Genomic DNA, 13,044 nt, shown 5'->3' on the forward strand with positions numbered 1-13,044 from the left:
TTTCTCACATGTCAACGCAGAGGCTCTAACACAAACTCTAGCAACAAGTGATTATTATCACTTGGGTTTCTGATCTTCCAAATATGAGTATATCTCTGCTACAGCTGTTACAAATTTCAATAGCAATACTGCTGATGCAGGCCAGAAAGAGAGCCAACGTCACACTTTGAAATTCTCTGTATTGTATGTTTAGATCCACATTAAGACACTTTATAGTTTTTAAAAGTATTAATAATTTTTATCTGTTTTACTATAACATTACATACCCTCCAGACCCCTGAGGTCTTCTGAGAAAAGTTATCTGTTGGTACCTACAGGTGCATCTAAAAAAAATTGAAAATAGTCAAAATGTTCAATATCTTTTGTCACTAATGCCAGAAAATTAAACTCATGTGCTGTATTATATAAATTCATTAAACATACAGTGAAATATTTCAAGCCTTTCTGCTTACAGGTAATAAAAACCCAAAACTCAGTGTCTCAGATAATTTACAAGAATATTACATAAGATCAATACAAAAGTATATTTTAAACAGAAATATCAGGCTTCTAAGAAGTATGTTCAGTAACAGTAACACTGTGGTGCCAAGGTACCAAGTCCTGCTGGAAAATAAATCAGCATCTTCATAAGGCTTGTCAGCAGAAGGAAGCATGAAGTGGTCTAACATTTCCCAGCAGATGGCTGCATTGACTGTGGTCTTCAGAAAACCCAGTGGACCAACACCAGCAGATGACATTTCACCCCAAATCTCCTCTGTCTCTGGAGACTTCTTCGTGGACTTCAATTAATGTGGATTCAGTGCCTCTCCACTCTTCCTTCAGACTCAAGGACTATGATTTCCAAATGAAATGCAAAATTTACTTTAATCTGAAAAGAGGAATTTGGACCTCTAAGCAACTGTCCAGTGGTTTTCCTCCTTACCCCAGTTAAGACAGAACCGACATCTCTTTTATATAAATTATCGTTATGTAATTTTCTTATTTTCTGACAAATCGAACTTTGGGTTTTCATTATTTGTAATAATTAAAATGACAAGAAATGACAGCTTAAAATATTTCACTCTGTGTGTAATTAATCTATAAACCTGTAAAATTAAAATTTAGCCTGAGGCATCATGTGTTTATTATGGCCCTCACATTCGGAAGTGACCTAAGAGCAGCTAAGAGAGCTGATTTGTTTACATGCAAATCAAAAACTTTTTGAACCGAATACCTTCAATATTATCTAGCTTTTCTGCTCATTTCTAGCATTTAATTTAGATATAGTTTTTAGATGAACAGTAATCTTTTTTTATCTTTCTCTTGTAGTTATACCTGATTTAGAATAATGTTGTCTGTATATCTTAATATTTCTTTGTGATGTCCCCTCATTTAAAATTGCGTTTTTGTGAGGTTTTGATTTATTATTATTATTATTATTATTATTAATAGTAGTAGTAGTAATAGTATTAACAGTAGTATTTATAAATTGTTATGTTTGATTGTCTGAAAGTGCTACACAAATAAAATCTGATTGATATACAACTTTAATTAATGAAATCAAAACAGGTGATCACTAAAACAAAAAAGTATTACATTTTGAAGTGTGCATAGGGAATTAAACTGCTTATAAAGATCTTTACCTAAACATAGTTTCTGGCATGATGGGGGAAGTGAATCAATGTTTACAATGTTTTTTTTTTTTATTCTTTTTTTTTTAATATACATTTAACATAAAATTTAAACCAAATACAAAACAATGCTCAGACTTTTTTTCTGTATTTACACCAGCTTTTTTTCCACATAAACAAAGTAAAAGTAGTTGAGAAGTGTTTATTAATTTATAAGCAGAAAAGGACAGATAAACTAAGTTTACACGTATTAAGCACCAAATGTGTAACCCCGGTTATGAAACTGACTGTTGTACCCAGTTCCTAACCAAATTCACTGGACAGAGTTAAGAGGACTGTGACAGTATGTCAGAGCCAAAGCCACAGCATGGTGTAAGACACTTTACAACAGAGTAAACCCTCGAAAGCACAGTCATCACCTAACAATTCAAGATGCATGAAGCATTTAATTAATAGCAGATTTTGTCATGCTTTGTAAAGTAGGATCAAAATGCAGGCAAGAGCTAGTGATCCGCATGGTAGAAACTTGAACAGTAAGATAATGGAAAATCTTACAGATGGGCACGAAGAAAAGAAGATGGAGCACAGGCAGCAAAACAGAAGGAACCAATAATGAACATTGGCAACCAGTGAGCTTTGATACAGAGGAAAGGGTGGAGATTGGCATAGGAAATAATCAAAGGGGGAATGATGAACAGCTGCAGAGGAGAGGAAAACAAGGAGACTGAGGGAAAATGACTAACAAAAAGGAAGCTGATCTGGACCCAAAGGAAACTTTAAACCAAAAGGAAAGAAGCCTGAAACTGACATAAGAAAATGAACCAAAATGCATTGAGGAAAGGACACCAGAAAAAATAACTAAACACAAAGAAATTAACTCTATGGAAACACACTAACAACAAAAAGAAGCAACACAGATAACTGAACTTAATGTGGAAAGCCCTAAATAATAACAACAACTCAGCAATGATCAGAAAGGAAACACAAAAGAAAAAAGACAGATTAAGTTGATTTTCTTGCAAAAATAAAAGCAGAACCATCAGACAATAGTCCTTAAAGCTTTACTGCCTGATGTGAGCTGTTACTGACTGAAATCAAACAATGATGGAAATTTGCCCACAGACACCCGTTGCAATCACGCATTAATTTAATAATAATAAATCAAAATGCCAGCATGACCAGGTGGGGATATTTTTCTCTGTCTGCAATTTTAAAATAGATACAGGAAAATATAGATTGATTCTCAATCTTTTGTCCTGTATAAACACAGGATCTTATACTGCTAGAAGGATTTAAAGTTGAACAACTAAAGAACCTGGTTCATGTGCAACGAAGCACATGAGAAATTACCACAGAAAATATGTTCCAAGTTTAAATTATTCCCAGTCTTAAAACTATTGATACTGCTGGTCTTTTCAATACTTTAATAATTAACATTTTTAATACAAAAAATGAATGAAAAAGTAAGTAATTAAAAATATCTGCATATTTTTAAATTACTTACTCATTATTCAAACAATAATTAGGCTTTTTCTTTGTGAACACTGAAGAGCAGAGTTTGAAAACGCTGAATAAACTTTCATGTATTTATTATTGTTATTTTTCCTTGTGTATTATTGGTTGCATTGTGAAGAGGAAGCAGTATTGATGAAGTTTTTTTCTGACAAAATCTTAAAGGTGTTTTTATCATCATTCGTAATGATCATAGTCATTTTCCAACAAAGTCTGTACCTTGAACATTGGAGCACACTTCTGGACCCAACCTATTTTACTTTAGGAAGAACAAAAGGATAAATAATGATAACAGAAGAGAAGAAAATACGAGTTGAACATCATCAGATGTATTGTTTTATTGAACATGTCTCCACATGTCTAAAAGGGTGTTGAGATTGTGGGATGGCAAGCTCCTTGCTCCCAATCAGTGCCTCTGGCTGGAGGGACTTTAGCGGTACTTCTCAGACAGGGCCCAGGCCACGTTCTGCAGAAACTTTTCCACGGAAACGTGAACCTCAGGAGTGAAATCTGCAGGGAAGAACATGGCCAAGACCAAGATGATGTTGTGCCCCAGGATCTGCAGGTTGCACAAAAATATTTAGAATATATTAGAGCAGGACCAAAACGCGCAACTTAAAGTGAACACATGGCACGCCGTTTACTTTCACTCCCTCTTTTCATGTGCGTATATTAAAAAGAAAAAACTCGGTTTGCTTTTAAAAATGTACCTTAAAGTTGGCAGGATCCACCCGGAGCGTGAAGGCATGAAGTTCACTGAGGGCGCTCAAAGTACCAGTGAGATCATCGATGCCTTTGACAGCTTTTCCCAAAGCTGCCATGATAGTGGCACCATGCTTCTTCACTTTGGCAGATTGAGGCCTCAGATCTCCCCAGTGTGCGAAGTAGGTCTTCGTTTGTGGGTAGGAAACAAGCATCCTATGTGGTACATAATTCAGGATGAAAACAAACAGCAGCAACATATTTCTGGAAGGGTTTGCATGACTTTATGCCTACCTGCCCAAAGCTTCAGCGCCTATTTCGTTGCTCTTCACTTCGGCTTTGGCCCAGAGAGCCTTCACCGCGGCCTTGTCTTTGTCAGAGAGACTCATTGCTGCCTTTAGGTTGTCGGTGAGGAAAATGCTGATCAGTAACGCTGCTTTGGTGAATTTATTATTGCCTCTTTATATCAAGTCTAAATGTGCCACGCCTCATCATCAAATCCATGCCAAAGCTGATAACGAAACTGCCTCTGGCTCGATAAAAGTTACAACTCCTCAAATTTCACGTAATTCCGACGTAAATGCTGGTTGGTTACAGGAACTACGCCAAGGCGCCTCCCTTGATAACATTTCTCATTTTTTCTACCTATCTGACGGATTTATCTGTGAAGTATACACAATTCGCACCAAACAAGACGTTAAACTATTTGCACTTGCTTCCCCTGTTATCCAAGAACACGCTTTTTTTGTTTTTGCAAATAGATTTTTGCAAAAATTGTTGTACCAGCAAATAATAAAAATCAATAACTTCCGATTTTAAGAAAACCAAACCTTATTCTACAAAAGGATCATGAGATACCTATCTGTAACATGTTAACAAGAACAGTAATTTCTAAAACATTAGAGAATTCAAATAAACTTTAGGCTAATAAACGTTGAGGCCGGTGACGCAACACTTTTTGGCATAAATTAATGCCAACTGTCACAGACGTCATTTTTTTGGCAAGTGGACCTCGTCCAATCAGAACCCATATTGCCCGGAGGATGGATCTTGCGGCTGTGAATAAATGCCGGCCATGTAAACATATCTGGACAGTCTAACACCTTCAACACCATCAAACTCGTTTTTGCGAAAAGTCAGAGAAGATTTTCACACCGTCACTATGGTCGAGTGGACAGACGACGAGCGCAACGCCATCTCCACCCTGTGGTCAAACCTCGATGTGGGTGAAATTGGTCCCCAGGCCCTGTCCAGGTAACCTGCGAAGAAATTTCATTCCACAGAATGATGATGTCTTATATTTTTTTAAGAACTGGATGTAGACTTTCATTGTAATTTTTGTGTTTCCAGGCTTCTGGTTGTGTTTCCATGGACCCAGAGGCACTTTCCAACATTTGGCGACCTTTCCACCCCTGCAGCCATCGCTGCAAATCCCAAAGTGGCTCAGCACGGAAAAACTGTGATGGGTGGTCTGGAAACTGCAGTGAAAAACTTGGACAACATCAAGAACGCCTATGCCAAACTGAGCGTTATGCACTCTGAGAAGCTCCATGTGGATCCAGACAACTTCAGGGTATGTTGCAAACTCTGAGGCTCTCATGTTGAAAAGCACATTTTAATGCGTTCATTTCACCAGTCATGATGTCCCTACCACTGTCATTGCACTACTTTTCTCATTTCAGGCTCTTGCTGAATGCATCTCAGTGGTTGTGGCAGCCAAGTTTGGCCCCAGTGTCTTCACCCCTGGTTTCCAGGAGGCCTGGCAGAAGTTCTTGGCTGTGGTGGTCTCCGCCCTGGGCAGACAGTACCACTAAGCGTCTAAAGTGGCAGACCACTGAAGTGGTGCAGCAGTTACACAAGTCATCATGACATCAGTTTCTGAGCAATGAAATGCTGCCAAAAATACATAAATAAAAACTTAGATGACATGCATGCGTATGTGTGATTATTCACCTCAATTTTATTTGCAAGTCATTTTTAAATAAAATATCAAATTGAGAATAGTTATATGCTTGGATAGGCACCACCAGTGTTTGATTACAATTTTACAGTATAATACAAAAATATATACTTACATTATATTAATATCTTATATCTGGCTTAAAACTTCTCAATCTTTGCTTGCTCTTTCGTTGCAAATAAAATAAAATATAATTACACAAAAGCTAATCTGGATGTTGCCTTAATAAAATACGCGAAATAATAGCAAGTGTAAAGTTTGCAAAGTTCATTCTCAAAGACAACCAGACAAAAATAAATAAAAAATACTTTTTTCCTCTGACTACCAAAAAGACAGCAAACTGCAACGGACGACAAGAGTCATATAACATATCAGAATTATGTTTACGTTCATATATGAAATTTATTCTCATTTGTTATTCTCTTTAAACGTTTATTTAAAAGATTTGCTTAACTTCATCTGTTTGAAATTCCACTTAAAAATTTGATCTTACCATTTCTGCTTAAACATATTAACCAAACACATAAACCTCTCTTCATAACATCGACATCATTTTATTTGGGCGGGGCAGGCCTGATTATCCAGATAATTAACGTTTATGGTTTAATCTGCTCTGACCAGCTGGTGGAAACTTGCTACAACCGCCGGAGGCGGACAAAGAAGTTATGTTTGAAAACATTTTTAGCACTTTGTCAGGTCATCCCTATTCCTAAAATCGTATACCAAACCGTTTATTGATTGCATGGCGTCATGGTTAAATGGACGGAAGAGGAGCGCTGCATCATCAGGGGAGTTTGGGAAAAAGTTGATATTGATGAGGTTGGAGCACAGCTATGGGCAAGGTAAAATTAGATTGTTAGAGTTTAGTCCAAACTAATGCATAGCAAGTCTTGTTCGACTACTATTTTAAAGTTTAATACGCTATTGAAATAAATACATTTAGCTCTGTTAGCCAATGTTTTTTGCAGGACATTGACCAAAAGCAATGTGGTATGATGATTGCTTATGTAAAATAACATAGAAGATATTTTTGTTTTAGTTGTACGGCAGTACAGAAAGTGGGGTGACTTTATTTGCATTTTGGTTCATCCGCATGCTATATTTCAGCACCAGGCGCTATCCGTTCATTGCTTTTGAATGAGGAGCATTTGATTTTGAAAATTGCTTCCATGATGAGGAGATTCTTAGAAATTACATTTTATTTGTCTAAAAACGTTGTCAGCTTTCAACGAGAGGATTCACACATTTATTTATCCAGTATGGTGTGCGAGACACAACATATCCAGTTGCGCATTTCTCTCATCGACAGAGCTTTGATTGTTTACCCCTGGATCGAGCGGTATTTCGGCACTTTTGGGGACACATTCACCACCACAGCGATTTTAAACAACCCTAAACTGGCCGCTCTTGGAAAGATCGTGCTGGCGGCTCTGGACACGGCCGTGAAGAACATGGACAACTTCAAAGGGGCGTATGCTTCTTTGAGCAGGGTGCACTACGAGAAAATCAAAGTGGATCCGGAACACTTCAGAGTAAGTGACTAACTTGATGTTTACTAATAGTCTAATGTAAGGAAAGCCGTTTTAGAATGTATTTGATATATAAAAAAAAAAACGTTTCGCAGTTGTTCTGCACCTGTGTGGTGTCTGCTCGCACTATTTCAATATCTTGGGATTTGGTCCTGTGGTCCATAGGAGACAAGTGACACTAGAGTTACTTCTAGTAGTGTTTTTTTTTTCTTGTGGTCAACGACGTTTTATTATTGTAGAGAATTGTCAACTTGTATATTATTGAATAAATGCTCAAAGAGCTCCATAGAAGTGATAGATTGAACATTTATTAATCCAGATCGGGTTCATGATGTTTGCATTTTGTTTGCAGCTGTTGGCAGAATGCATTACCATTGCCATCGCCTGCAAACTCAAAGCTGAGCTGAGCCCACAGGTCCAGTCAACCTGGCAGAAGTTCCTCTCTGCTGTCGTGGATTCAATGAGCAGTCAGTACAAATAAAAAGCAGACTCAATCAAACATGGACGAAAGTCAACCTTTTTATTTGTTTTGAAAAAAATCTATATGTGCTTGTCAAAGTCTGTGGCATAACAGTGCATTTGTGTGAAGAGTGGTTTAAGCTGAGTGAGGTTGCAGCAGAGACTGTACAGATGGTATCTTGTGGTTAATCTGCATTTTTACGACCCTTGGAGGCAATAAGGAATACTACAGAACATGAATTCAAACATGTTGATCTTTAAAGTTTACATCCAGATAAATTAGATACTAAGATGGATTTAAAAGGACTGAAGGCTGAAGTGCCAACATTAACCACAAGAAAAATATTTGAGTTTTATCCAAATGTGTTTAGGTTTTATATTTGACACTTTAGTCTAAATGGGCTGCCTTAAATGTTCCTGCTTTTCTATCTGTGACCAGTCTTAGTTGTCGTAAGTAGAGTGAACAAGAAAGTTTTAAGCCCGCAGAAAAATTAGTGGGTTTTTTGGGTTTTTTTGGCAGGAACCTGAGCAAAATTAAGATGCATTTTATTCAAAAGCTTAAAAATGAAAGCAGTTAGAACAACTTTAAAAAAAACAGCAGTCAGATCATCTTGGCGGTGTGCAGCATGGCTGCTAAACATCAAAATGTTAAATACAACAATAAGAACTAGAATAAACAACTAAAATTAGCAAATTAAGATCAAGTTACAATAAACAATTTGAAAAAATTCTTGTGAATAAATGTAAAATAGTAGAACAATAGAAACATCAATAACTGAAGGTGGTGTGCACAGTGGTGTGCAGAAGTAACAGTAGCAAACATATTCACCAGCAACAAGTCAGAAATTACTATTATTATCATTTTGATTAAACCTGTTTTTAACCAGATAAAGACTCGTTGAAATCAAGACCTCTTTCACCAGTTTGACCTGGCCAAGAAAGGCAACAGCATATGTCATAGTGGACAAGACGGATACACAACAATAATAAAACAAACAATGATATAAGATAAAAGAAAGAAAAAGATATTGTTATTTTCATCATTTTCTTATGATAGAGCAGGAAGCTTCCAGTAAAAAAAAATATATATATCTGACACTTTCAGGTCAGATTGGAGGGAATCCCAAGCAGAAAGGGCAGAGAGACTGAAATCTTTCCTGTTTCAGTTTGTACACGAGGAGCAGAGAAATAGAAAATGTAATTTGGCTGTAAGGCATAAGGGCTCTCAGTTCTCTGAAGAAAAGTGGATAAAAAAACTATGATTCAAGCCAGTAAAAACCTTGTAAGCCAGAGTCATCCCTTGTGTATATCACCTTGCATTTAAGAAGAGTACAGGCAAAAAAAAAAGTTGATTTTATCAAATGCTTCCAAACTGTGAAGGAGAAACACAGCCTGGTTCTGTCATAGAAACTGAGCTTTACTCTTAATTTGGTGATCAAATTTTTAACATAAACTTTAAAAGAAAACTCTTCAGTAATTTATCCCAGGTACTTGTAACTGGTGATCGGCTCGAGAGTTTTACCTTGGGCAGTTCTGATTAATGGGATGCTCGCCGAGGGAACAGATATATTTTAAAAAAGTATTAATCTGGATTTTCCAGCATATAATACCAATTTCAACTGCTCTTGACAAAACTGCACTACATCAAAGGCCAACTGAAGAAGTTCAAATTGAATGTGCACAGCGGTAAATTACAGAATCATCCACAAAAAACTAGCACGTACTATTACTAAAAAAATCCTATTAAAACGTGATTGAAGAGGGCTTAGAATGTTGTTTGACTCCGAAAATCAAATTTCTAAATGTTTTTAATGTGCATTGGTTTGTCCACTAGAGGGCGCTACAACACTGTTGCAAAATTTCAAATTGTGTTTTGACTGACTTATTTTTTAATACAAATTTTTGCTTTAAAAAAAAAACGCTTATTCCATAGTGGGTCACGGGGAGCTGGTGCCTATCTCCAGCAGTCTATGGGCAGGAGGTGGGGTTCACCCTGGACAGGTCACCAGTCCATCGCAGTGCAACACACAAACAACCATACACACACCTAAGGACAATTTAGAGTGACCAATTAACTGAACAGGCATGTCTTTGGACTGTGGGAGGAAGCTGGAGTACCCAGTGAGAACCCACACATACATGGGGAGAACATGCAAACTCCATGCAGAAAGACCCCTGGCTGGGAATTGAACCCAGGACCTTCTTGCTGCAAGGTAACAGTGCTACCAACTGTGCCACCATCCAGCCCCATTTAAGAATGTATTCATGCAAAATCATGGAGTTTTTTAAATAGGTGTTTTAATATTTTTAAAGATGTTTTTTTTTTTTTTTTTTACTGTAATAGTCACATGGTTAAGACAGCAGTTTCTAAAAGTAGAAAAAAGTGCTGAAACATAAATTTTTTTAAATTTTATTTACAGCAGTAATTGATGATAATTATTAAAGACAGTGGAAAAACTCCACAACTATCTTTGTATTCAATTGTTGATCATGGTTTGTATTCTATTACTGAATTATTATTATTAATAAATGAAATCAGTTCAGAATAAGACAAAATAATGGCCAACTGGAATGGTTTTAGAAATTTGATCTTGTGAAGATCCGGAAGATGAAGCAACCGAAAATCTGTCCCCACCAAAAAAGCCACTAAACCATGCCTCCATATTAGACTGTCAGATTGATAAAAAACAAAACCAAAAAACCCTTGTTATAATTAAATGAAACAGGCAGGAAGTGGAATATTTAACTGTAGCTTGGGCAGCAGTCAACGAAGCCTCTTTGGTTAAACCCCTAACAGTCTCCTCTCTGCGGTTCCCTCCTTTAAAGTTCAGATAAGCCAAGAAACTCATTTCTGTGCAGCAACTTTTACCGCATCATAAAAAAAATACTGCAATCCACTGATAACCAGGAATTAATAAACAAAAATGTCTAGGTTGTAAATCAGTACCCTGGAAGACTATAGATTTATTATCTCTCAATTATGTCCAGGCCATTTGCTTTTGTGTGTTTGGGTTTTCTGCTGTCATTAATTAGTTTGTATCTTAGAAAAAATATTTTTAGGACCCTTGAAAACAGATCAGGGATCTTATGACATCTTCTATGATTTTGTGGCTGCATGTGTGTGGTCCAAAACAATAAAAACAGTGTGTCTTTAAATTTCATAATAGTAAAAATGCAGGTATAAAATAGGTATAAAAGATGTACCTAACTGTAAATTTGAATACTGCAGACTGTTTTAAAATCATCAATTCTTAATTTTATCACAGTCAAACAAACAAAAAGTCGTGTTTTATATTTTCTGAGAATATCAAGGCTTTTATTTTAAAGTTAAATGCTGTGCATTTTGTGGCGCTGACAGTGAGCTGGTCTTCAGAGCCACTGTGTCAATTTTGCTTGCAGCTTATCTCATCTAAGCTGTAACACATCGCTTGGAAGGCTTCCAAACGGAGATATCTCAGAGGTATCTCTGCCATGCCCATACCGTGTTTGTTTTCTATAAAAACCCCCACCACTTGTTGCTGATCACGGCATTCAACCCAAACAATCAACCAAGAAGATGAGTCTCACTACCAAGGACAAGGAGACAGTCAAGGCCTTCTGGGCTAAAGTGGCTCCCAAGGCTGAAGATATTGGCCAGGATGCTCTGTCCAGGTAAAAAGACCCCAAGGTCACAGATGTTACCTGATCTATATTTTTCCAGGTTTATTTATATGCTCACATTCTTTTAGAATGCTGGTGGTGTATCCACAGACCAAGACCTACTTTGCCCACTGGAAGGACCTGAGTCCCGGCTCTGCCCCGGTGAAGAAGCACGGTGCCACAGTGATGGGTGGAGTTGCTGATGCTGTGGCCAAAATTGACGACCTGACTTCCGGTCTCCTGAACCTGAGTGAGCTGCATGCCTTCACTCTGAGAGTGGACCCTGCCAACTTTAAGGTACAGTGGGTGATCAACCCTTGGAGCATTTCTGTAAATACGGCCTGGGAGCTGTGGTTCTGGATTTAAAGCAGGAACTTTGTACAAAACCATTGAAATTCTGGTACATTAAATAGAATTTGATCAAAAGTGATCACAGTCGTGTCTTTCAGACTGCACTTGGCTTTCATCAGATGCTGACATTTGTGGGTTCTGTAAACAGAGTTCTTGTCATGGGTCTGACAGAAGAACATGTCCTTTAAAATTGGCAAAATCATCTGGTACATTTACTTGAACACAAACCATTTGAGTTTTAGTGTGAACTTTTAAATTTTAGCTTCACATGGGTTAGTTATGTGTTGCAATTTTCTTCAAAGTCTTCAACTAATTTTACATGATGTTCCATAATAATACATGTTAGACATTTGCTTTATTTTTATTTTATATAAATATTAATACCATATCCGTTAAACCTTTATTTTATTTTTTCAGTATATTACTTTATTTTTAAGTTGATCCCAGGGCTGTTAGACCAGACATATTTTATTTTATTTTATTCTATTTTTTATAAATTTTTCTTAATTTTAATATTAATACCACATGTGCTAAACCTTGACTTTATTTTAATTTTCTTTATGTTATTTTCTTTTCTATCGGTTTATTTTAGAATTAATACCTCATCTTTTTTAATCTTAACCTTACATTACTTTATTTCAATATTGATCCCACAGTTTCAGATTATTTTATTTTTTAATTTTTTATTTAATAACATAATAACATTGTAATTAATTTTTAAGCACACATTTTTTCACAGATTCTGGCACACAACATCCTCGTGGTCTTCGCCATCAGGTTGCCCAACGACTTCACCCCTGAGGTCCATGTGGCTGTTGACAAGTTCTTGGCTGCTGTGGCCCGTGCCCTCTCCGAGAAGTACAGATAAATGTCACACTTGGAGATGATGATAGACAGGAGACTACAGCCTATAACTGTCTGAACATAAATAAAAGACCAAATGCAGAGAAAGTGTCATTTATTTGGAGGCGTTTGTATGAATTTCTATACAGACATAATACCCTTAGATTGTACAAAAGGGGGTTTTCAAAAGCAGAGGTTCCCAACCCTCTCTGTTTCCAACCCATAAAATAAAGTAATGACGGGCTAAGCTATCACGCTACAATTTATTTGTTCATTCTGGAAATTTTGTAACCTATTTATAGGTTAATTTAAGGTCTTTTTGAACACTGGAGATCACTCCACAGCCTCCTGCTTGGTAGAGACAAACAAAAGGGAAGTTTTGTAAGTTTTACTGCGTTTTCATTTTAATCTAGTGTGACAAATTATGAAGTGGTGGGGA

The 13,044-nt window shown here is 36.8% G+C and overlaps 4 protein-coding genes across 6 annotated transcripts; 3 read left to right on the forward strand and 1 right to left on the reverse strand.

Moving 5' to 3' along the window:
- Positions 1–3,445: 3,445 nt before the first annotated feature.
- On the reverse strand, positions 3,446–4,279 carry LOC124863109 (hemoglobin subunit alpha-A-like). Its single transcript, XM_047357357.1, has 3 exons — positions 4,119–4,279; positions 3,833–4,040; positions 3,446–3,681 (listed from the first exon to the last, which is right to left on the reverse strand). The coding sequence occupies exons 1-3, from the start codon at positions 4,211–4,213 to the stop codon at positions 3,553–3,555; spliced, it is 432 nt and encodes a 143-aa protein (XP_047213313.1). The 5' UTR covers positions 4,214–4,279; the 3' UTR covers positions 3,446–3,552.
- A 622-nt stretch (positions 4,280–4,901) lies between these two features.
- On the forward strand, positions 4,902–5,752 carry LOC124863106 (hemoglobin subunit beta-A-like). The gene is made up of 3 exons (XM_047357353.1): positions 4,902–5,078; positions 5,175–5,397; positions 5,507–5,752. Exons 1-3 carry the CDS (start codon positions 4,987–4,989, stop codon positions 5,636–5,638), a joined length of 447 nt encoding a protein of 148 aa, XP_047213309.1. The 5' UTR covers positions 4,902–4,986; the 3' UTR covers positions 5,639–5,752.
- A 649-nt stretch (positions 5,753–6,401) lies between these two features.
- LOC124863105 (hemoglobin cathodic subunit beta-like) lies at positions 6,402–11,305 on the forward strand. Of its 3 annotated transcripts, none has more exons than XM_047357352.1 (4): positions 6,402–6,626; positions 7,094–7,316; positions 7,666–7,780; positions 11,172–11,305. In XM_047357352.1, exons 1-4 carry the CDS (start codon positions 6,535–6,537, stop codon positions 11,183–11,185), a joined length of 444 nt encoding a protein of 147 aa, XP_047213308.1. In that variant the 5' UTR covers positions 6,402–6,534; the 3' UTR covers positions 11,186–11,305. The 3 variants fall into 3 exon arrangements, with proteins under 3 accessions (XP_047213308.1, XP_047213306.1, XP_047213307.1); XM_047357350.1 differs by having other exon boundaries at positions 11,131–11,202; XM_047357351.1 differs by lacking the exon at positions 11,172–11,305 and having other exon boundaries at positions 7,666–7,812.
- Positions 11,264–12,707, forward strand: LOC124863108 (hemoglobin embryonic subunit alpha-like). Its single transcript, XM_047357355.1, has 3 exons — positions 11,264–11,423; positions 11,501–11,708; positions 12,502–12,707. The coding sequence occupies exons 1-3, from the start codon at positions 11,329–11,331 to the stop codon at positions 12,628–12,630; spliced, it is 432 nt and encodes a 143-aa protein (XP_047213311.1). The 5' UTR covers positions 11,264–11,328; the 3' UTR covers positions 12,631–12,707.
- Positions 12,708–13,044: the final 337 nt, after the last annotated feature.

The sequence above is a fragment of the Girardinichthys multiradiatus genome, chromosome X (assembly GCF_021462225.1).
Source record: "Girardinichthys multiradiatus isolate DD_20200921_A chromosome X, DD_fGirMul_XY1, whole genome shotgun sequence".
NCBI classification, from domain to species: domain Eukaryota; kingdom Metazoa; phylum Chordata; class Actinopteri; order Cyprinodontiformes; family Goodeidae; genus Girardinichthys; species Girardinichthys multiradiatus.

Excerpts from the sequence above, each read along its gene's own strand:
- LOC124863109 (XM_047357357.1), bottom strand. The coding sequence starts at position 4,213 with ATGAGTCTCTCTGACAAAGACAAGGCCGCGGTGAAGGCTCTCTGGGCC. Across the intron at positions 4,041-4,118 it reads GGCGCTGAAGCTTTGGGCAG|GATGCTTGTTTCCTACCCAC; the intron begins GTAGGCATAAAG and ends TGTACCACATAG. Across the intron at positions 3,682-3,832 it reads TGGATCCTGCCAACTTTAAG|ATCCTGGGGCACAACATCAT; the intron begins GTACATTTTTAA and ends TGCAACCTGCAG.
- LOC124863106 (XM_047357353.1), top strand. The coding sequence starts at position 4,987 with ATGGTCGAGTGGACAGACGACGAGCGCAACGCCATCTCCACCCTGTGG. Across the intron at positions 5,079-5,174 it reads GGTCCCCAGGCCCTGTCCAG|GCTTCTGGTTGTGTTTCCAT; the intron begins GTAACCTGCGAA and ends TTGTGTTTCCAG. Across the intron at positions 5,398-5,506 it reads TGGATCCAGACAACTTCAGG|GCTCTTGCTGAATGCATCTC; the intron begins GTATGTTGCAAA and ends TTCTCATTTCAG.
- LOC124863105 (XM_047357350.1), top strand. The coding sequence starts at position 6,535 with ATGGTTAAATGGACGGAAGAGGAGCGCTGCATCATCAGGGGAGTTTGG. Across the intron at positions 6,627-7,093 it reads GGAGCACAGCTATGGGCAAG|AGCTTTGATTGTTTACCCCT; the intron begins GTAAAATTAGAT and ends TCTCATCGACAG. Across the intron at positions 7,781-11,130 it reads TGTCGTGGATTCAATGAGCA|TGAGCTGGTCTTCAGAGCCA; the intron begins GTCAGTACAAAT and ends TGGCGCTGACAG.
- LOC124863108 (XM_047357355.1), top strand. The coding sequence starts at position 11,329 with ATGAGTCTCACTACCAAGGACAAGGAGACAGTCAAGGCCTTCTGGGCT. Across the intron at positions 11,424-11,500 it reads GGCCAGGATGCTCTGTCCAG|AATGCTGGTGGTGTATCCAC; the intron begins GTAAAAAGACCC and ends ACATTCTTTTAG. Across the intron at positions 11,709-12,501 it reads TGGACCCTGCCAACTTTAAG|ATTCTGGCACACAACATCCT; the intron begins GTACAGTGGGTG and ends ATTTTTTCACAG.